The sequence below is a fragment of the Ammodytes marinus genome (assembly GCF_949987685.1).
Source record: "Ammodytes marinus genome assembly, chromosome: 6".
NCBI classification, from domain to species: Eukaryota; Metazoa; Chordata; class Actinopteri; order Uranoscopiformes; family Ammodytidae; genus Ammodytes; species Ammodytes marinus.
In genome coordinates this window covers 6,107,441-6,132,275 of record NC_137235.1, presented here as the reverse complement: position 1 = coordinate 6,132,275, position 24,835 = coordinate 6,107,441, and the positions used below count along the sequence as shown (strand labels likewise).

Below are 24,835 nucleotides of genomic sequence, written 5' to 3'. Positions count from 1 at the left end.
AACCTAACATAGACCACTGCGATCATGTCATGTCTTTTTTTTCTTTCTCCAAATGGCAATTTGTTTATGACAACTATAGTTTGGCATATCTAGAGGAAAAGTAATTTTGACCACATGAAGTCTTACTTTTTGTTTCATTAGACTAGAGGCATAAAATAAATATTTTAATCAGAGTTTGAAATGGACTGAATTGAGTGACATCTTGACCACTCAATAGACTTTTCGAACAGCAATAGAAATATTGCTCCACCTAGTGGAAGCCTCAGTTGTACATAATGTACCAGGCAACAGTCCGACTTGGTTTAACTCTGAACAGTAGAGTGACTCCTTGATCATTATTATTTTTTGAAAGAAACTGTAAGTCCTACTGCACCATCTCCTCTATTTGAAACTATGCACGCACAAACCTTTCCAGATGTGACCCTAGAAAATAAGACAGAGGACACAGGATTCAACAGAGAGGGGAACGTGTAACAAACTTAAAAGGGGGAAATTCAAATCAAATCTTTAGGACTGCTCTCCGCTGGTTTGTCCTGAAACAACACCGCACTGAACACGGTGCCCTATTTCCAGGCGGCTCCGTCTACCTGCGCTGAGCCCCTCCCCTCTCTCCCCCTCCGCCCTCCCTCGCTGCTCTTCGGGAGTTTGTGTTGCACTCGTTGCAGTAGGAGGGTCCATGTGCACACAGATCATGACGTCGCTCTGACTTCAAGTCCCGAACCGACTCCTTCGTTTGTTTTTTAATACTCTTTTCACCCAGTGCCCCCGAATCGCTAATCTGCGAAACTGCTGCGGACATAATGTGAGATCATCCGCCGCTGTCTGCCGACCCGTCGCTGCCCCTGTGTCGTCCTGTCAGGAGCCGCGAGCCGCTTCTGACCGCTTGAGGAGAAAGGAGGATTACTCGTAATAATACGCAGTAGACTTTCTCCACTGTGTCAAGCTGTCAAACTGAACACTTTGTATTGGGAAGAGTAGACAGGACACTGTTTGTTGGTATTTATTTTGAGTTTTTGCTTTGCGTGTCTTTTTTCGTCCTCTGGATTATCGCTGCCCAGCAACAACACGGCCACCTGACAACTCTGAATGTCGTAATAAAGGTAAGGAAGGACATACAGAGTTCGGTGTTTTACTGTACACTTTGCCTACTGTAGGCTATATGATTTAATTTCGCGCTTGCTCTGAGATGAAAAATGAAAGCGAGCTGGGATATCTGAACACTTGCTTCCATATGCCGTGGGAGAAATATCTAATAACTTTCAACCGGGACCGTTAGCGTTAGTGTGTCTGGTCTGTTCCATAATAAAAGTCATGTCAATAAGTTCATACATAGCCTGGAAACAAAACAAGACACAATCTTATAGAATCAGAGTGTTTTTATATGTAATATTTCTGTAGCCTACGCACCTGTCAAGCAGTGCTGGAAAATGTCCAGTGAAATATCTAGTATCATTCTTTAAACAAATATGAATTAAATCATTACGCATGTCTTCCTTCTGCACTTTGTTCCTCTTGTTATTCAAAAAGCCGACAGAGAGGTGCTTTCATTGAGCAGAAATTAACTTACAGCAAGAAAATAGCCAAACTCGTCTTGTTGTAGGCTACTCATCCTGCCCAAACGCAAAATGGAGAGATATGCAGAGAGAGTGAGAGAGAGAGGGAAATAAATAGAGTTGCATGGTCCACACATGCAGTACAATCACGGCAAGAGGAGCGATAAGGATGAATTATCAGGGTGACAATCTATTTATTTTTCATTTTTATATTCAAGGATCTGCACAAAATATGCATGGGATGTCTTGCAGGCAATCTGAATAACTTTATCTCACATATCTGGACCGCTCCAGAGCTGTGAGCCCTTCAAAGAGTGCACCGTGGCACGGCCAAAAATGAAAGTCCAAAGCAATGCAATCTATTGTGCCAAACGTCTGATTATTGCCGGGATTTAGTTGCTTTCGTAACATGACGGGGCCATTCGGGCTGTTAAAGCAACATTTCAACTTGTGTCGCAGCTATGTTGTGGCTGCAAGAGCAATAACTATTGAGTGACAGCTTCTTTTGACCAATCCACGAACGGCCACATAAAGCTGGTGGCTGTTTGTTGGAGCTGTCCAATAGCAGCGCAGCAGAGGTGGGCTTTTAATACGAAAAAGCCCAGACGACGTCACGTAGAGACATTAACCCTTTATAGTGCAGATTTCACCCAAAAGTTATCAGACTGTACATCTCCTATAGTGCAGCAGTGATAGGAAGCTTTATGTGGGAGAGAGGAAATAATATACGGTTGCTTTGGAGTTTTAAACATAGGCTATTGTTTACAAAGGCATAATTTATTTATTTGTCAAGTAAGTGTGTGTTACTTGTAGATTCTATATTTCTAAATCTCCACACAGCTCTTTTTACAATGGCATTTCCCTCCTTTGCTTCATTAGGTTTTTATCCAGTGAAGTGGAACTGCTGGCCCCTATCCAAAACCAAGAAGATTCTATATATTCAGTTTAGATTTTAAATTAACTCGCACATTCTAAAATACATACATCAGTCAGACCTGTAATATTTGCCTATTATGTCTTAATACACCTGTCATGCAATAATTATTACTCAAACCAATGCCTTATGTGCAGCTGGACTGTGACACATTTTAAACCACAGCACTGGGTAGACTTTTCTCATTAGTTTGTCATTGTATTTTATCTTTTCCTCAATGACCAGGTGAATCAATGAGCCAGCAATGGAGACCAAAAGATACCAAAGTTTCTTTGATGGCAGCGACACAGAGAACCGGTGGCCGCAGGTCCCCAGCACCATGGAGCACTGCTGCAGCACGGAGGACTCCGGTCTGACCAGCACTGACATCCTGATGGACATAGTCAACGTGAGCTGCCCTGTTGGAAGCCCGGCCGCCGACTGCAAAGACACAAACAACACAAAGAAGCAGGAGCAGCCAATGCTTCGGCTCAGCCAGAACCAGCCGTTTGTTCTCCCGCACTTCAACAACTCTCACCACGGTCACAAGCAGGAAATGGACTCCAAGGAGCTTTCCAAGACTGTGGCGGAGTCCATGGGCCTGTATATGAACGCTGCCAGGGAAGCCGACTTTGCCTTTAGCCAGCACGGGGGCAGCGGCAGCACCAGCCCCGGTGGGAAGATGTATCCGCTGTGTGGACGGCCTTTAGAGGACGGCCAGTGTGCTCCCACAAAGAGTCCCAAGTTAAAGCCATTTGGTTTCCAGTCCACCACGGCCAGAGAATGCATTATTGCTGCCGGGACTCCTTTAAATTCGGCGGCTTCCATGCTGGCCTCATCTCTGTCCTGCAGTCCCCAGACCTCCAGCTCCATCTCCAGCCCCGGGGGAAGCAACAACATGGTGTCGTCCACCACCAGCCCTCCCGTCACGTGCTTTGGACCAGGGTGCTCGTCCGTGGGTAGTCCCGCCAGTAGCCAAACGTCTTGTGCTGCTGCTGCGAGCCTGGCTAACATCAAGCGCAGGAACTCAGCCACGTGCAGTAGCCCCGTGGAGTCCAGCACCGTGGGCTCACCTCCACTCACCAGCCCGCTCAACGTCATGAGGTCGCCCATGTCCAGTCCCCATAGCATGAGCAGCGTCAGATCACCTCCGTCCTGCAGCAACACCTGTAACATGAGGTCTTCGTCTGTCTCCAGCCCGACCAGCACCGCCAACAACCATTGCAACTCAGCCCGGCCCTCCATCTCCAGCCCCACCACAGGAGGGTGCTCCATGGAGGTCAACAGCCCCCCCAACCCCTCCTCCTCAGGTGGGTTTCCAGTGTCCAGTCCTGCTCGCGGACTAGGTTTGGTCCAAAGCGACGCCAACAGTCCAGAAGCAGCCGGTCTGAACCGAGACACAGACTTCAAGAACTTTGAATTCCCCAAGGTGGAGATGGCAGACGGGGAGGTGTTCAACGTGGGCCTGGACCAGATGGGCATGGTGAAGTACATTAAGAACGAGCCCGGGACTGACTTCAGGAGCATGTGTTTAGGCAGCTCCAAGTGCAACAACAACGTGAGCAGCACACCTTTTATCACGCAGATTAAGAGTGAGCCCAACACAAACGAGGGATGTATGAACCCTCGGCCCTATGGCGAGCAGCAGCCACAGCCACCATCTCTTAGTCTCTATCCGGCGTCCGAGACCACCTATTTGTCCCTGAGAAATAACATTGACGAGTACAGCCTTTCTGGTATCCTGGGACCCCCTGTCGCCTCTATGAATGGCAACTACGAGCCCGAAGTATTCTCCAACAATGTCCTGTCTAAGGGGGTTAAGCAGGAGCCCAATGACGGCAGCTATTACCAAGAGAATAACAGCATGCCCACCTCGGCCATTGTTGGAGTTAATTCTGGCGGACATTCATTCCATTACCAGATTGGAGCGCAAGGAACAATGTCCTTCACGCGGCACGATGTGAGGGACCAGTCCAACCCTTTGTTGAATCTTATTTCGCCCGTAACTGCGTTAATGGAGTCGTGGAAATCTCGTCCGGGCATGTCACAGGGGTCACTGTCAGCCAGGGGTGAGGGATACCCGGGTCAGAACTGCATCTCGGACGGCATGTCAAGGTAAGGAGAATGAAGATGTCTTTATATAGAGTCTGAATGTCTTTCAGTGTGTCTCCGGCAGCTGAGTTGAGATAAGTTTAGCTTTACAGAGACAGGCACGTTTCATTTTCCCTTGAAGTTTGATTCAGTGCTTTTGAAGAACACTTGTTGTCAAAATCTCTTTTTGCCCAAAGCAGTGAATATCTCCTCACGATTCACTAGCTGTGCGCCCTGAAAAAAGAAGAAGCTGGTGTTAATACACAGCCTAGATTCTGTAAACTGGTATGTAAACAAAGGAGGCCCACCTTGGCTTGTTTTACAGATCCTAGGCTGTGTATTAAAACCGGATTCATTTTCAGGGCACACACAGTACAGACAGGTAGCTGATCTTGAGGAGAAGATATTGACAGATTTTTGTCAAAAAGTGATTTTAACAACAAGGATTCCCCAGAATGGCTGACTGCACCTTTAAAGTTTATTTTTGTTAATGAACCTACAGTATATAATCTTGTGTCCGTCTAGATGATAGATGGATGGCCAGTTTTTTTCATTCAGACTCATATTTCACAAGGGATTTAGGGCGTTTGCTTTGAATGGTGGTTAATAAAAGCAGCAGCAGGGCTTGGGAAAGGCAGCGGGATGCTGGCCGGGGGAACAGGAATTAAAGGACGGGGTCCAGGTCATTGTTATACTAGCATGTGATCAACAACAGCACCGTCTCTGCTAGCACTGCCCTGTGTTCTACTGTAACACAGAGGCAAAGTTGACCTCTTATCAGGGCCCTGTGTGTATGTAAAACAACACAATTTATTGGTCTGTTATCGCCAGGTCCACCTAAGACCTTGTGTAATGCAAATGTATGTTTTTATGGGCCCCTCGCCATTGGCAGCATCATAAATTATGAATGATTGATCGCATGCTTTTGTCGCCAAACTGATGAAATAAACAGTTACTTTTGTGAGGGAGGGGGCGGAAACAAAACAAACAGGCCAGAGGGGGGGGGGGGGAATCCATAATAGCTGCCAATCTGGCAAAGTGCAACTTTGACACAGTTGTTCTGCTTACAGTGTATTCTGGTGTCCTAGTTGCATGTGAAGCTGAAGGAAGTAAATTATCATCCACAAGATTAATAACAGTGAATATCAAAGCCATTATGTAGAGCATGGAACACAAATGGTAACATTGTTGAAAATACAGAAGTATTTATATTCACCCAACAGTGAAGGGTGCTGGTGTGTATTATTTACGCTTTGTGGATTTATCTGGGTGATTTGGTTGCTACACAATGTTTTCTTTATTATGATTATTTTTGTGTATTCTAAAGAGCATTTACTTTTTTATTGGCGTTCTTATAAAATACATTGCCATCGTCTGTTTGTACATAGGATACTGTAAATTCAGTTTTTATGAGCTGCTGCAAAGAAAGCACTAAACAAAGTCATAAATGACTTCCTGTTTACTTGCACGGCTTTGATACGAGTCATACGCTGCCTGTAAGGAGAAGTACAGTAATCCCAGAGCTGCTGCTGTTACTGCCGCTGGGATGTTGATGTGCGTTGCTCCGCTACATGAGACTGTGATTTAACTGTGACAGTTCCAGACCGACTTTGTGCAGTGATGTTGCACAGAATCTGAAAATTGACATTTATTTGAGTGAAAGTTTTCCGGATTGAATTTGTAGAAGCAACCAACTTTGCAGATCTCACTGATTGTGCTGCCATTTTCAGATGTCTATTCTCGTTTTACTCCTGCTCGGCTGTTGTCATTCCAAATCGCTAGGGATAGGTTCGGAGGGAAAGACTGTGAAAAAAAGTCACATAGGTCATCTACTTCAAAACAGATTGGCTTACAAATGCAGTGCAACACATTGCTGATTGCTGATAGTTGTTGCTTTCGCGCATCCATCAAAACTTTATCATTTGACTTAAAGATTAAAGAATGAGAAACACCCTTATACTGTTATCTTTTACTATAAGATGGGGTCACAATGAACTATGTATCTTATACCAAGAGCAACATTGATTTAAATTAAGCTGATAACCACATTGTTTTCCTCATTTACGTGATTGTCCTTGCAATGTCGTTGGATTTCCCATGGCAAACGTGTGTAGTGTGTGTGTGTGTGTGTGCGCGTGTTTGTATGTGTTATTATTCACTCAACCACACATCTGACCTGATTGTCGTCTCATCAGTATTTTTTGTTGTATCTCTTCTCTGTTTGACGTGTTTATTCAGCTTTACATGTACAGTACACACTCGTCTAAGGAGTACATACTCCATCTGTGTGTGTTTGTGTGTGTGTGTGTGTGTGTGTGTGTGTGTGTGTGTGTATGTGTACTCATGTGCTATAACAAGGCTTGCAGCTCTAAGGAGACTGATACAGCCCCCGTTACCTTGGAGGAGACCCATATGGCAGGAGCCAAAGCGATGTTGACGGGATCACTGCCACCTTGGTCCTAATGAGATCCAGCTTAGCCCTAATGTCAGACAGGATGACAGTAAAGAGGTGGGCCACATGGCAGCCGCCCAGGCAGGCAGCAAGGGATGCACACACACACACACAAACACTACAACATACATATATATAGATACAATTAACACATATAAACACACACACGGACATAGACACAAGCACGCACACACGGACACAGACAAGGACACACACACACGCAGGCACACACACACACACACACACACACACACACACACACACACATACACACACACACACACACACATACACACACACACACACACACACACACACACACACACACACACACACACACACACACACACACACACACACACACACACACACACACACACACACACACACACACACACACACATACACACATGATTGTACATGAGGAAAGAACCAGAGAGGAAACTAACACTTAAATATCCAACTGCAAGCCGTAGTTAGACAGACAATGTATAGTAAAGCATCAAGGTATACATATTAAAAATGATAACAGAAATAATGTCTTAGGGAGAATGCAAGAATCTTATTGCTTTTTTCAGAGGCTGCCGACTTCCACTTTCCTCTTAAAACCAGTTGTATTGTATTGTATTGTATTGTATTGTATTGTATTGTATTGATCGACAGCTATACTTAGACTTAAACATAGGCCTTTTGTATCCTTCCTGAAATGTGAAAGTAGTGCACTGCAGGAAATCCGTTGTACTGTCTACGTCTAGCTTTGGTCTGACTGACTACATGGCACCCGCGCCCAATATTTCATAGGCAAACATTTTTAAAAAGTTACATAACCATTAAAAAGCACAGCTCCAACTCTTTGATCCGCCGAAGCCTTTGGATGACAGAGTGCAAAATCCCTTGGCTCTTTTTTTTCCCCTTCTCACTTTGGTTTCCTCTGTAAATGGTTTTAATTAAAAATGGCCGCTCAGTCTGGATTACTTTGTGCGACGACCTTTTAACTCACGAGAGAGGAGGATGGGGAAAAAAGAGTTGTTTTAAATAGAATTCATATATCTATGGGATATTTGATTTTAGTGTGACGCTAAGACAAACTAGGTTTCCTCAATGGTGCATTTAATGTTATTGGAGGTTATGATGCTCATATTTTCTTTCCTAATTGTTTTATATTTCAGAAAGAAACGTCATTCCTTTTTACATAAAATGAATATTTGAAACGTTGTTCCCTATAGTTTTGAAGTCTGCTATGAAAGAATTCTAGAAAACATATGAATAAGAAAATTATAATAAAATGACCTACATCAGTGTGCCGGATTATGTTTGCTGGCTGCCTAAATCTCAAAATCTCTTTTTCACTCTATTTAGGGCATTTTGTTTGTGCTGGTTTTTCACAGTAACGTTTCACCAAATAGAATTACTCTAAAACTTATCAGCCCTCTGACCTAATAATATCATAATCTGACAAATGCTAAAGACTCAGAATAGAGGCCAACAATATATATTTTTTTTTTTCAATTTGGATAAGCCCTCCATTGCCACGAGAGAAGATCGCACCTCACTAGAACAGGCTGATATTTTGTCTTTGCTTTAAGCCTTCCGCCCGTGGCTGTAGATTCACAGAGTGCCCATCATGAGGAAGCTTCAGATACTAGCGAGGGAGAGAAATGCTTTGCACTGGACTCTGGCCAACTCTCAATGTTCTGCGGAGGGATGAAAAGGCATACTCCTGAGAGCACGCTAATAAGGCTTTAATTGTATGTTCCTCCACTAAATTAATGGATGGAAATGATTTGATTAATTCAGACACCGCTGGATACTAATATCCAATTAAATCCTAACACCAGGCATGCACAGGGGCTCCCAGTGCATTGTGGGTGCCCGACTACTAAAGCTGTCAGTTGTTGCTTGTTTGGGTTGTGAAAAAGGATGTTACAGGTGGAGGTGTTGGGGAATGGCAAGTGTGTGTCTCAGCTGAAAACAAAATGTTTGTCTCTCGTCTCTTGCATGCAAGTGTTTTAATTAAGTGCATTCTCGTGTGTGCTGCTGTCACAAATCCAATATACAGTTCAGATTAGATGAAGATGTAATTGTTGTAACTTTTACCTGAAGCAACTTTCTCTCTCTCTCTCTCTTTAATTATTTGGAGTGTCTGGAGATGTGTTGATTGTATGTCAAGTACCGACCTGAAAGTCACTGAGTATGAGCCACCATATGCACTCACAAGGGAGATCTTCAATTTAGTGGTGTAAGTTCAGAAAAAAAGAATGTTTCAAAAACACAATAAGGTTTTACAATCCTTCCCTTAACTGAATGTATGTGACATTGATAACAATAATGCAGCATGACGTATCCACAGGTAACGAATGAATCGGGTCCAACCGGTTGATGGTTAAGGACTTCATGTGCTCAATATACATCGCATAATACATTCCTTGCATTCTTACTGCCAAACTAACTTAATGTAAACAAGATACAATATATTAATTACATTTTTTCATTTATCAATATGTGTTTGTGAAGGCATTTTATGATTTAACCGGACTGTGTGGTGGTTTGAGAGCACAATAGGTGAAAAGGGTCTGTTTCAGTGTGATATAAAGCTGAAGCAATTAGATTAAAATTGACTGTGTATTGGACTGCAGATTCTTAAAAAAAAAAGTATGTGTATGTGTGTATGTATATGTGTATGTATATATATATATATATATATATATGTATATGTATGTATGTGTGTGTGTATATATATATATGTATATACATATATAGCTATATATATATAAAAAATAATGTTTTTTGTTTGTTTTAATTTTATTTTGAAACAGTAATCTGTGTATCTGAATCCGAATTTGATGAAAATGGGGGCGGGACCTGATAAGCCTTTGGCTTCTTCCGTCTCCCTTCGGACAACACAAAGTATGATGTATGAATATTTGCAAGAGAAAATTGTGTATTGTGTGGAATTGTCCGAAAGAATAATAAATAAATAAATAAATAAATATAAAACTATGTAACATAATTCATAGCCCATGGGAGAATCCAGGGCATAGTGGTTCTCAGCCAACAGTCATTACAATAAAGTAATGCATACGGTACAATGTTGTCTTATCAATGTTTCTGTACTCCACAATAAAAAAGTGGGAAATTAAGAAGATCACATTTGATGACTGATGATGTCAAAACGTCAGGTTAGGCACACAACATACCTTGAGAAATTGCTTTATAAAGGTCAAGAAGAGACAGGTAAAGACTATAATCATACGGTATGCATTTGACCAATGTTGAAAAGATCAAAGTACATTTTGGGACAAGCACATGAATAAATCACGGTCTGCGTACGCAGCTCTTTGGCAGTTCAAAACTTGCCCTTCAGTGCAGCAGTCTAGTCCAATAGTGAGCAATGAAAATTTATCTTTTTCACTTCCAGAAAAAGCAGAAATTAGCCTTGTTTTCACGCGTCGAACACAAAATAAAGATGGTCGGTGCTGCAGTTTTAGAATTTCAAAAGAGGCGTGTGACACTGTCTGGCTCATGTAAGAAAAGGAAATGTCTTTTGTACTGATTGAGCATTTTGTAGAATAAATCATTGGCGTTATTTATAATGCCCAAAGACAGCCTTGAAGCACCTCAACCACCATACTCCCTATTAGTTTTTCTTAAAAATAGACAAATATTTTGCAATATATACATTTTTATTTATATTTTTTTTATTACTAATTTTTTTCAATATTATCCCTCCTATTGGAATTGGCATATATCTTTATGTGGTCCACCAGAAAAAGAAAAAAATAGATGTTGAAGAAGATTCAAGGCTCATGGAACATTTTTAAATGAATAAAACACCCGAAAGAAAAATAAATATTAGGCTACTACACAGAACTCACAAGTATCCAGTTCTTTCCTATCTCCCTAGTCGGCTGTCACTCTTTGGTGTGGGTGGATTGGAGGTTGTGTATCTGCGAGGCATTATCAGGAGTAACAGTTGTCTCCCTGTGAGGTATTTTAGACCTTGGCAAGGTAAGAACTGTGAAAACCTTTAGAGAAAAGGATGTTGATGGTACTTAGGATTTTTATTTTTTATTTTTTAAAGGAGCGCCGAGAAACTTGGTTTAAATCTTGCACCCCCTTTGGACAAAATAAGTAGTGTTTTTACTAAGCCAGCATAACGAAAAACTATATAAAAATGCAATTATTTGCACTGATGGTCTCGTTTGCTGTTACAAGTACTTTATGCCAATCAGAGGAAATATTTAAAACTTCCTCGTAGCCCCTTTTAAAGTAAAGGGCTAAACGGCTGCTTGCAGCAAGGAGTCGGTAAACCGCAGTACATTGTTTAGATGTTGCAAAGATAATATTTGTGGTTGGTCTTGATCTCATTAGGGAGATTTTCACACTGCTCCTGCTTAGAAGTAGCTCAACGCAATCATGCCATTAATGCTGTTCCATAGCCTCCTATAGGGATCGTGTTTTTGCTTGGCTCTGCTGTCCAACAAATCAACAATTATTGGGATTATTGACCACCTGGAGTTTGTCAGAATCATTGATTGGACTCAAGTCTCACTGACACGTTCTATAGCTCTTTTAAATGGAGTCTTGTTAATCATTAGTTAAAATCTTTTGCAAGTTGAGGGGTGAAATTGATTGTTGTCACTACAATCATGCACAAACAAAGTTGTCATGTGTCGTCTCGGACAATACAGATATGACGAAATGAGTCAATGATTTTGACTAGTGTGGCTTGAGTGTAGGCATTTTGAACTACACTCAACAAAAATATAAACGCAACACTTTTGTTTTTGCTCCCATTTTTCATGAGATGGACTTAAAGATCTAAAATTCATTCCAGATACACAATTGTACCATTTCTCTCAAACATTGTTCACAAATCTGTCTAAATGTGTGATAGTGAGCACTTCTGCTTTGCTGAGATAATCCATCCCACCTCACAGGTGTGCCACATCAAGATGCTGATCTGACATCATGATTAGTGCACAGGTGTGCCTTAGACTGTCCACAATAAAAGGCCACCCTGAAATGTGCAGTTTTGTCTCACAGCAAAATGCCACAGATGCCACAAGCATTGAGGGAGCGTGCAATTGGCATGCTGACAGCAGGAATGTCAACCAGATCTGTTGCTCGTGCATTGAATGTTCATTTCTCCACCATAAGCCGTCTCCAGCAACTTCGCACAGCCATTGAAGAGGAGTGGACCAACATTCCACAGGCCACAATTGACAATCTGATAAACTCTATGCGAAGAAGATGTGTTGCACTGCATGAGGCAAATGGTGCAGATACTGACTGGTTCTGAGTCCCCAGACCCCCAATAAAGCAAAAAAATGCACATTTCAGAGTGGCCTTTATTGTGGACAGTCTAAGGCACACCTGTGCACTAATCGTGATGTCAGATCAGCATCTTGATGTGGCACACCTGTGAGGTGGGATGGATTATCTCAGCAAAGCAGAAGTGCTGACTCACACATTTAGACAGATTTGTGAACAATGTTTGAGAGAAATGGTACAATTGTGTATCTGGAATGAATTTTAGATCTTTAAGTCCACCTCATGAAAAATGGGAGCAAAAACAAAAGTGTTGCGTTTATATTTTTGTTGAGTGTAATTCCCCTCAGGAGTCGTTGGAGACCAAAACAAAAGCTGAAAGAAGGTATAACAGAGGCATTTTCTGCTAACAAGAACTTTATAAGGTGATAATAATATGTTCCTGTTGTGTTTTCAGCTAGTTCCACTAGCCCAAAAAAAAATCTATTTATTCTGTTTTAAAGGGGGAAAGCAAAGGTTAGGCTACTGCTCCAACATTTATAGGACAATTCTCACCATTTGGTTGGAGCAGCTTTGTTAAATACCACTGTAGTCGTGCTTTCTCTGTCAAATGTCATTTTCAATTCATTTTCATTTTTACTCCTGCTGAAACTACAGTAGCTTAAACGTTTGACTGGTTTTGATGTCATGGTTGTCAGAATTGTTTCTTACTTACTTTCGACCGAGAGAGAGGAAGACAGAGAGAGAGAGAGTAATTTAATTTTACATTTTTACAAAAAAACTTTATTGAAGTTATGGAACACAAATATATCAAAAAAGGGCTATTTGTACATACACGTCGTTTTTAAAATAAGTTATCCAATAGAAGCTTGTGCAAAATCATTCATGACAGAGCAAATAATATCATTATAACACCAATACTGAGAGAGAGAGCTTTAATACAAAACATAGAAAGGTTCACAGATCCGATTTAAATATCCAACAACGTTATCAGAACAGGTATAGCCATGAGGGAGCAGTGAAGTCAGCGCTTTCTTTTCCAGTTCTTATGAATGGGTGTTTCTTACCTTGTGCCACCACAGCGTAGGAGTGAATGCCTAACAGCGGATGCAATCTTTGTAAAAAGAACCAAGATGATACTGTGTGGCACAATGCTCGGATGCTTTTCTTGCACAGATAAGAAAAGCATTTAAAAAAGTCTCCACTTTGCTTCTCCCACACAGAACCGTGCACACACTCACACACACACACACACACACACACACACACACACACACACACACACACACACACACACACACACACCCACATGCACATGCACAAACGCACGCACATACACACGCACAAACGCACGCACATGCACACACATGCGCACACACATGCGCACAAGCACACTGCGCGACCGCCAAATACAACAACAACAGCACACATTCTAGGCCGGACTTGACACCCCAATAAAAGTGTGGTTACTGCTGGCCAGAGCTTCTGGGATTTGAATGCTCGTCTTGTCCTCATTTCAACCTGAAACACAGTCCAGGCAGCGTCAGAGGGCCAGATTTCCGCTCGGCTAGGCCAGGTCGGCTGTATATTTGGAGATCTACTTTCTTTTTTACCTACCGCTGACATTCCCCTTCTGTTGTCGAGGTCATTAAACAAACTGCATTGAGGAGGCGGAAACTGAATACCACAGCTGCAACAAAGCCTATAGTGCATGCTTCTGTTTTGGTGATGAATGCCCGGATTTTTATAGCGTGATGCTGTGTGAAGTACTGTAGCTAAATGGCAGCCTTTTTGTGTGTGTACCCAGTGCTTTGTTTACCAAGAATGCAAATCTGTCTTGTCTTTATTAAAGGTGGAGTCAGTAATTCTGGTGAAAGCTTGTCAAAATCTGTCCGTACTGTGAAAAAAAAAATCCAGTGTTAATACACAGCCTAGACTCTGTAAACAGGCATGTTGCTTACTACGGTGGGACCTTTGTATACAATACATACCCTTTGTTTACACACCAGTTTGCAGATCCTATAGGCTTTCTATTAACACTTGTTTTCTTTCAGCGTACACAATATGGACAGGTAGGCGCTACCTGTCTGAACTGTTTACGCCTGAGGAGATAGTCCCTGGTTTTGACACAAAGTGATTTTGTCAACAAGTATCGCTGACTGCACCTTTTAAGATCCTTCACAAGTAGTCTGGAAGGTTCCCTGAGTCATGAGAGTTGTAGGTTCGCCGGAGATGCTGATTTAAAATGCAACATCATCCCAGCTGATGTAGCAACATGATGGAATCAATAATATACAGTGACTGCAAGGAATCATGTACATATTCAATCACAAATGACAGAGATTAACTGCTGGTAGGAGCTAGCTAAAAAAAGATTTGCTTGTTGAGCTTAATGCAGGCAGATTGCTCATTAAGTGGTTGGCATTATTCATTCAGAGTTATAGAGATAAATGAGATCTATATTTCATTTAGGGTTGAGAGGATGCAGAGAGAGAGAGAGAGAGCCGGTCTTTAGTCCCTGGGCGCACTATTGTCTTACCCTTGATCACGATATATACTTGACTGAGCAAACAAGGCATGCCTTTATCATTCATGTTTAATTAGAGCTTGCCCAGGCATTCCTGCCAAAGTGCTTACGTTTAAACCCAGTGTTTGTCTTGTCAGTTCCTCCGTGGAAAAGGATGCCATAAAGGAAGACGCTTCAAAAAATCTTAATTGTTCAGCTTGAAAGGTTTCCGAAGTAGGTCATGCATAGTTGGCTCATATTCCGGGCCCTTTTACATAACACTTTCATTCTTTCTCTCTCTCTCTCTCTCTCTCTCTCTCGCAGACACACACACACACACACACACACACACACACACACACACACACACATGGGCACACACAGACGCACACACACACACACACACACTCACGCTTCCACAAGGATTTTTTTTTACGTCAGCAGAACCCATAATTCAGGAAAAAGTGCTATTGCGTGTGACTTCAATCTTAAATAACTTTTTTGATGACATACTAGTAACAGAAAATGCCAAGGAAGCAAGCGTAAATAGAAGGAGGCTGTTAAGTTAAAAGTCAACTTATTATCAACCTATTCTGGAGGCATTCAATGTAGCCAATTAATTGAAACGCATTTTTAAAAAAAATCACCCAATGCATCTACTTGCTCTGCTGCCTAGATGTTATTTCCGAGAGAGCGTTTTTATTAGAGGTGGGCATAGATTAATTTTTTTAATCTAGATTAATCTAGATTAATTTTGAAATTAATCTAGATTAATCTAGATTAAAATGGCTCATTTGAATTCATTCATAATATGTGTGTGCTCCCTAAATAATGACTCAAAGTAAGTCTTTGAGAACGTGTTTCTCAAGCCAGGTGGCGCATCAGACCAGGGGCTCATCTCCTGTTTCCAACATGCATCACAAACTGCTTGAGGAAGCTGTTCTACTATGATAATTGGTGATGAAAATAAATAATGTTCAACAAGATGTACTTGTGTTTACAAACTGTTTATTCAGTTAAACATGAACTTTGAACTGTAGGCCATAAGAGGTAACGATGAATTGTTTAGGGCTGCAACTAACGATTATTTCAATAATCGATTAATCGGTCGATTATTTTTTCGATTAATCGATGAATCGGATAAAAAAAATAAACATTTGTAAATGCTGCATCTTTATTCAAAAACTGAACATTACTTCAAATTCACAGTGCACACTGAAGTGTCAAAACACCAGGTTATTGCTCCAACGTCCCGGAACTATTAAAAGTAATATTAAATGATAAAAAATTAATAATAAACTTAACTGGGATAACACAAAAAAAAACATACAATGTATGATATACATTTATACAGTATAAGGGATGTCCATGGTAAACCAGTCAACCGATAATATTTTTAACCGGTAAATACTAACGGTTAAAAAAATTAAATCATCTTAATTTCTCTCAGATGACAGGAGAGTTAATTTGTATTGATATTGATACCATTTTCAAGACTCCTTAACGATCCAAGTCTTTATTGATATCACAATTGATAATTTTCTATTATTTTGTTGAAATAGAACTTGTATTATTGCTTTAATTGCTGATATGATCATAGCTCAAGATAGGACATTAAACAGGTCATAATTCCATTCCATCTTTACTATCTATTTTATATTGCTGGGAAAACAAGTTTCGCCAAAATCTCAAATTTCTTTTTTTTTGTGTTGCATTTGAACACATCAATCATATTACTGAGCCGGCCTGAACACATCACAGTTGACATGTTTGCTACTTTTTTTAAGCTAACTAGCTTTATATCCTTCCGATTTTAACATGGATTTAAAATCTGGATCACTATTTTTAACTGACGGGACTTTCTACACCGTTCGGTTGTATGATTACTGCCGCTGCATTGAATGACTGTTGATGCGCCGATGCCGATTCTCCGAGCACGTCTGCACACCGTCTGCAGCAGCAGCTGACAGAGTTTTTTTGGACTAGACGGATACTGAGTTGATGGAGTTTTTTTTAACCCAAAGAAAGCAAAGGTACAACACTTTTATATAGGCCTGCAGTCCAGTGTTAGATATGACCAAAATACAAGCTGTGGCCGCTCACACTATAGCTTTCCCGCACGTGAAGCGAGCCTTCACGTGCGGAAGGGGGTTCACCCCGACGGCGAACAGCATCTCCCCTGAGCCGAACAGGAGGTGGAATTAAGAGATTAACGGCGATATTTTTTTTATCGCCCGATAAGAGTTTGGCGTTAACGCAGCCGTTAACGCCGTTATCGGCCCACCACTAGTTTTTAATTATTTACTCAAATAAATTATTAGATAGCTTCATCTAAATTAAATAAATGACCTCTTCATTCAATTGCATGTGCAGCATGAAAAAATATGTTTTCTATTAAATGTGTCACACAGACACTACAGCTAACACGACATGTGCTATACTCCATATCTTACTAAAGGCTTTATCAGCTCTCTTTTAAAAAAAAGAAAAAAATATATATTTTATATCCGCCCATATGTTTCAAAATCCCTGGAACACTTAACATATGTTCGCTTAGAAAAATGTATAATTAATTTATTGAAAATGGCCATCACTGTGCTGACCTAGAAAACACATGTGTAATGTACTGGATGTTTCGGTCCTGCATGCTTATGCCGTGGGGGAAAAAACGAAATGATTTGTGTCCATTTGTCAAGAATTAATTTGAATCCATAAAAGCCCATGCCTCTGACTCCCTGTCATTCAGGGGCACAAATCATGTATGTAACACAGCACATGACACACTGACCCAGCAGGTAAAATTTTAGCCTTCAAAGAATCAGATGACAGTTCCAAAGAAAAGACACTTCATCATACTAACCCTGTTTGGAGGGATCATAATTTCCCTCGTCTGATGCTGCAAAAATTGTCAAACGTGTTTTGGCAGGGAGGGGTAATATGACTTCTGTTTTCAGTAAAAGAGAGAGGAAAAGTCATAATTGAAGCAATATTAACGTTCTCGAATTACACACACGAATAAAAAAGCTTGTGTCTGATAATGCAGATAGTTCTGACTTCCCCTCGTTGTACCAGGTTTTGAGATGCCTCTCTCTCTCAGACGTCTGCCTCCAATAATTCCAAATGAATTCTTGTTTGTGTAGCTTTTAAAATAGAACAGATTTTTTTCCATCACACTGGATTATCGTTGTGAACAGTTTTCATGGAAAAATACTGCCTGGAGTGAAAAAACCTTCAGTTGGAATTTCAACCTCAGTCGAGTAACCAACCCAAATGAGTATTGAAACATTTTCGAGTGTTGAAAGCTACCCTTGAATGTCAGCCTTGTAGTTGTTTACTTATTATTTGATTTATACAGTTTCTGATAAATTATAAATTCTATTCAGGCAAAGCTCCCGTGAGCCTGCAAGGTGTCTTCACAGCCATAAATTGACTCTTATCAACTAGTATTTATTTGTATCTTCTATATGATGCCTTTAACTTATATTCTCTAGGTTTATGTTAATTCTATGTTCATGTTAGTCTGAACACAGCAAATTCCTTGTATGTGAGAACATACCTGGCCATAAAACCGATTCGGAATGGTGGGTGGTATTTGTTTCCATTCAAATTAAGTACATAAGACTTGCATGTGGACGACAATGCTCTATAGTGCAATGAGATTGTTTCAGAGGATAGATACAGTCAGCCTAACATTATGATGCCATCAAGTCAGCAGCAGTGCTTTCTACAGTTCTGGGAAGTATTGAGATCTGGCCATTCTCCCTGCAGAGTTTAATGCACTGTGTGTCTGGCAAACATTCCCCCCTAGTTCAATGTCTGCTTTTTGTTTCACCTGCCTTCCTCTGACTTGGCTACAGCTGCCCGGTTTCACTTGGCTCTGAAAGGGAGATGTTTTTTCTTCTTCTTTTTATGTGTTTTTGACTGTTAAGCAGGAGCCTTTTCTCTTATTCAAAATCTTGCTCAGCTGGTGGACCTTGAAGAAAAATGAAAATAAATTAAGCAACGTTAAAGTCGCAAAGCAGTGGAAGAGTTTTTGCACATTAAACTTGTGTCTTGTCTCATTTGTTTACGTCCTGTTACTACATAACAGACACGCTCCCATGCGCATGTGTGTTTGTTAGTGTTCAGTGTCATAAGTGTGGCATTAAGTAATTTGAGGAGGGACTGTGAGAAAATGTGACGTAGGTCATGATTCCGGTTTATCCAGTTTATTCATATCAACCCGTTGCCCTTAACACCTTGGTTATCTTAGTTCCTCAGACAACTTCTGATTTCTGGTCTTTTTTTGTGTCAATAATGGTGTCTTTCCAACTTGGTAAATGTTCTTTAACATTACTTACTATCATGTGTAGGGTTTTTACAGTATTTCTTAATACAACACTCTCATGTATGTACATTTAAAGAGTTAAACGTTACTGTGATCATGTTCTCCTATCCATTCTGGCCCTCAAGCAATTCTTTACTCACGCTACTACACTGTAAAAAAAAACAAAGAAACAGTGAGACACTAAAATCAATTCCCTGTCCTGTGAAAATCAATTCTAAAGTTCAGTCTCAGTTCATATGAGGCAGTCACATGAAGGAGTCACATGTAGCTTTGTTATTGTTGTATCCCAGCAACAATCCTATGCCCAACTATAAGGATGTATCCATATCTACCATGGCTCTGCGATATAACAACCCTGTACGTTGGAACTCAAGACAGGGAATTTCAATATAAAAAGTCTTTAAAATTTGGCAGATCTTTCATGTTAATGTTGAAAGAATCTGTCTAATGCAAATGAGCTTTTAATCTCAGTTGACATCTGGAGCGCATACAGTATTTGAACGCCTAACAGTAGAAATGCTCATAAATTGTTGTTGCATTCATCATCATTTAAACCTAAATCTCTCAAGGCCAGTCCAAACTGTGGGAAAGACCGCTCTCACTGGCCTACATTCCTGCTTTATTAAAGAACGTACATTAACATGCAGTACATGAGATTGACCTTGGTGGACACTTGCCAACAGTTGTGAAAAGGCACCAATGGATATTTCCAGCGCCTCGTCAAGGGCACTGTGTCATCGTTATACTACCGTCTCAGACATCTTTGATCAATCCTGATTCACAGTCCCCCCCCCCCCCCCCACCCCCCTCACCCCGACTCTGGAGGGCAAACATCTGCGCGGCTGTTGTTGCTGCTCTCAGTTGCCGATGCCAACAGTTAGAGAAATGAGTGGCGCTCCACAATCTCATCAGTGGGTTCATTTGGGGACTTGTATCGAGAAACCCTGGACATTATTATGAGTATTTCCCATTCCTTTTGACCTTTTGCAATATCTAGAATAATAGAATAATAGATTTTTTCAATCCATTATCATTGGCCATAGCAAAGCACGGCTCCAGGATTTACCTGCATAGGTCGCACTCGGTACATCAAACAGTCCATGGTTAGCACTTCATACGTGCAATGACCCAGCGTGGACAAATGCTACATTCAAGGGCTCCTTTGTAAATCAGAAAATTTGAATTTTTCGATTGAGAAGTCATTTCGACTTTGATGTTGGAATATGTTTGAGTTTTATATCTCCACACTACATTACCACAGAAGAAGAAAAGATTGTTATGAAATATTGAACTAGGTAACAGTTCGGGAACATGTCGGGTGGCTGACTGTGAGAAAAATGTCGGCATTGTCAGTCAACGCATTATAAATAGCAGGATATAATACTTAAGTGACATCCAGTTATTCAAGTTACTTGTGACAGCAACTGACTGTAAATCAACACAGTAAGTTTACCTTACCTTACCTTAGATATAACTTTAAAGCTGATAGATAGATAGATAGATAGATAGATAGATAGATAGATAGATAGATAGATAGATAGATAGATAGATAGATAGATAGATAGATAGATTTGAAAATAAAAATTGACCATAATGGATTTCTTCTAATTGAAGGATATTTTCCAGAATAACAATAGATCAAATGACCAAGGGTTATGTGAAAAGGGTCACAAATAAACTAGAACATAAAAAAAATCACCAGACTCAGCTTTTCACATCAAATATTATGCCAATACATCAGTAGGTTTTTTTTCTCAATCTGAAAATAACTGTCAGATCAGGCGCAGGTCCCGTTTTATTGTAGTGTTATTCTCTTGGCCCGGGCCTTAGTTATTAGAGCCTCCCATCTGTGTGCTGTATTAGACAAGCTCTGCTGAAGGCATGGCATTTTCTCCTCTCCCTCTCCGAAACAAAGCTGTATGCTCGTTTCATACATTATGAATTAAGGGCCAAACACTCACTAGTGTTTGGAGGGGTGTTTTCCCCTTAGTGATTTACACTGGAGAGCTTCCAGAAACAGAAAGGGGGGGGGGAATTAACATTCTATACAGAAAAACCTTTTAAAAAGTATGGCAGTCTGTGTGTGTGTGTTTGTGAATATGTACAGTACAAATGTATGTATGCTAGAGACAGATCAAAGAGAGAGAGAGAGAGAGAGGGGGGGGGGGTACGGGATACAGTTGTCTGTTGCATATTTTATTGTGCTGTATCTGGACTGAAAAGAGAGTCTCTGTGAAACTTGTGAATTAGAATGGCTGCTGTTAGGATTTTACAGATACTGTTGTCTATAGCAGTGCAGCACTGCTTATATAGTTTTGGGACCTGGAAGTGCTTTTATCGATGCCCTGCCACTACCTTGCAATTTAAAAATTGGGGAATGTTGTAAATGGTAAAAGGTTTTTTGCTTCAGGCAGGATGGATGAATTTAAATCCTTTGTTGGTTGAGCAGTACTCTGGCCAGTATTACGGTTTCCCTGGCCCAACCTCCACCACAACATTACCCCACACATTATACTGCCTTATCACCTCCCACTGATCACCTGACCTGTTGCTGTATTCAAACATATGTACATCCGAAACCGCTAAAACCAATGCAACAAGTCCTTTGTTTCATTCTGCTGCATATAGAGTAGCACTACAAATACAATTTATTTCATTTGACTAAGATTTGACTATAATTATTTAGTCATACAAATATTTGGCTGAAGTTTCGATTCATTCGGTGAGTGGTGTATAGATGGGAGATCAGATTTCTCTTCTGCAGCTGCTTGGGGGGGCTTCTGCAAATATTCCCTGCGTGCATCTGGACAGTTACAGAGCAGATATCAGCCTCTTAAAAACAAAACAAACAACTGCTGCGGCCTGCTGCACCAGCTGTGGGAAAATTCAAACTTTTGCATAATGTTGTCATGCAAATTATTACTAAGTTGCTTAAACAAAGGCAATACCACCACCACAGGAATTTTATAATTTTCCCTTTGAGTGCATTTAGCGCCTACCTATACATACACAGTCCGTCTTGTTTGTGTACAACCAGTGGCTCAGTGGCTAGTGTTAGCTTACAGACATTGCTGAGCAGCATACATGAGCTACTGTTATGCTAAGTTTTCATTTGTCACACATTTAAGAGGGGATTTTTACGACGGGATTTTTTATTTTTGCCTTGGGTACTATTTAACTTGTTGTCAATCAGGTTACACAATGATGGGTGTAAAAAGGGTGTCTTAAGTATTTGTTGTGAATTTCCACTCAGTCTCATTATCGTGTATTTAACTTGTGCGCCACGGCCGCCATTGTTCTCAATCACTTAAATAGGCTTGCTTGGGGCTAATAAGTGAGTTTCGTTTGCTGCGTGTGCCCAGTTTAATTGGTGGAGTGAGGGTGTGGAAGAATTGCAACATTTCTTCACCTGCACATCCAGTTAGGCGATGACATACACACACACACACGCACGCCATTTACACTGTCACAAGATGAATGCCAAATTCAAAATGCTGAGTCAAATGCTGCCTCCCATTGCTCCAATCCCCCCCTTGAGAGATTAATGGTGAAAATGAGGGCATGTCACATGTGTTGACATGATGGCAGAGGCACTGGGCTCAGCATCAGAGCTAGCCTGGAGGCTCAGCTACTGTACTGTACTGCCATACATACAGACAGTACAATCTCTTCATGATGCAGCTCTCTATCGTTCAATGATATGAATACTCAGTAATCTCCGGGTAGAAACTCACAGTGCTTAAGGCCATTAGCAGAAGTTGTGAACTTCACCACTGAACAGTTGTTGTATCGTCTCATTTTTATTTAGTTCTTTCCATTAAAGATTTGTGAATTTAATAAAACTTAAAGCTGAACGTGACTATGTTACAGGAATTGGTGTTCTCTTATTTGACTGCTCTGCCATGTCCAAATAGTTAGCCGAGTAGTTATCCAAAGCGTGTTTCTTTATTTTTTTTTGTCGCTAGTAATACATTTCCTATTTCACGTTACTTTGAGTGTGTGCGTGATTCTGGGGCAAATGTAGGGGGCTGACAGTGGACACTCAAAATTGTATTTAGAGAAATGTCTAGGGTGTTAAGTGGAATCGTTATTGTCGGCAAAGATAGATAAATACATTTAATTCATTTATTTCAGCTTGTAACCCCTTATCTCTCTCTTATTAAGATCTCCACAAACTTCTCCTCACTACATTCCCAAGCCAAGTGTTTGACTGTGGGTTCTGTGTAGGGCTTAAACTCCTCCTGACACTGACATGGACTCAGATCCACTCTTGTCTCATGCAGGCTGGTCAGACAGAATACCACATCCACAAGTTTTGGGCCTCATCTTTTCCTGTGTTATTGAGGTATTCTACAAACATCTGTGGGCTGCATGATTGAGTTATTCCCCCTCAGCGGGCTCCCTTCGGTTTTCGGTCCCCTTGTGGTTCCCTTTGGGGTGTACACACACACACACCCACACAGGCACACATACATGCACGCTTGTAAACAACCGCAGCTGTTTAGTGGACAATTTGATTTAGTTTTAGAGTGGCTCCCCAGTTTTGTCTCTGCTTTGTCGTGTTCTGAGAGAATATGGATGGCTTGTTTTATTGTAATGCGATGGACAGAAATATTAAAAATTAAGGGTTGTTACAAAGACTTTGGGGGAATAAACCTATGTTTAATTTTGCAAATCTTGTCTTTAATTTGACCGTGTTTGATAGATAGATAAAGAGTGAATGTCGTTTATATCCGTATGCTAATGCTCCAACCCATTACATGAATGAGAGTAATCTGGCTTTGTGCCCAAACAACCCAAAGTCTTTTATTTGTTTAAAAAAAAAATAAGTCTAAACATTGAAAATGAATTTGCGGCTGCACCATACTGTAGTAGTGTCTTCATATCCCAAACCAACTACTCACACTGTATACATTCGGACGGACGGCTGCAAAGCTCCATCCGAGCTCAGCGAATGCATGACAACGGATTTCTTTTTTTAGCTAGCTTGGATCTATTTTGAGAGACGGGTAATGATACAGGACAGACACTGAAGGACATTCAAACCTGTCAACTCCTATATCTTCACACTTCATTGGTCAGAGGGAAGATGGCATTGATGAAAGGTCGCGGTGACTCTGATTAAAAGAGAATAAATGTGTCCAATGTTTGGGGGGCGGGGGGGGGGTGGGTTGCACAGGGTTAGTATCCACTGGCTGGCTGTAGATGGATCGGGTCATTGATCCGATCTGTCCTCACTGTGTTTAGCTCTCTCTGCCTCCAGCAGCTGTTAACCCTGCAGTGTATTAAAATCAGATTAGGGCCCCTTGTTTAGAAAGGGAGCGTGCCAAGGAGAGGGTTCACGTGTATCAAGTCAACACACCTCTGTACATAAACACATGCCAATCAACCGAATGCCTGTCCGATTGCTTTTTTTATCTTCTTTGAAAAACACAATAATTCAAAAGTGCAAATATGTCTTTTCCTGTTGCATCGGTTAAGTTTTTATAGTTAGGAAAGTTGAAAGGATACTTGAAATAAATGTGGTTAAAACGGTCGGTTCTGTTTTTGGATTACCATAGTTACCTAGTTGCCAGAAAGTATGAAATTCAGTAGCTAAAAGAGTTTGCAACAGTATGTTCTCCTTAGATGTTTTTTTACACTCCTGTGAAGTGACATAACACTCAGTTTATGCTGAGAAAATGAAGGTGTAAAGCTACGGAACGTATTGATTGACAACCTG

At 40.8% G+C, this 24,835-nt stretch overlaps 1 protein-coding gene across 1 annotated transcript in view; it reads left to right on the top strand.

The window, feature by feature from the left end:
- Nucleotides 1-769: 769 nt before the first annotated feature.
- The window catches only part of nr3c2 (nuclear receptor subfamily 3, group C, member 2), a 77,060-nt gene continuing 52,994 nt past the window's right edge, over nt 770-24,835 (top strand). Inside the window, exons 1-2 of the mRNA XM_080030211.1 lie at nt 770-1,100; nt 2,713-4,581. Coding sequence (XP_079886337.1) covers nt 2,732-4,581 — 1,850 coding nt within the window. The 5' untranslated portion in view covers nt 770-1,100; nt 2,713-2,731. The remainder of the gene's footprint in view (nt 1,101-2,712; nt 4,582-24,835) is intronic.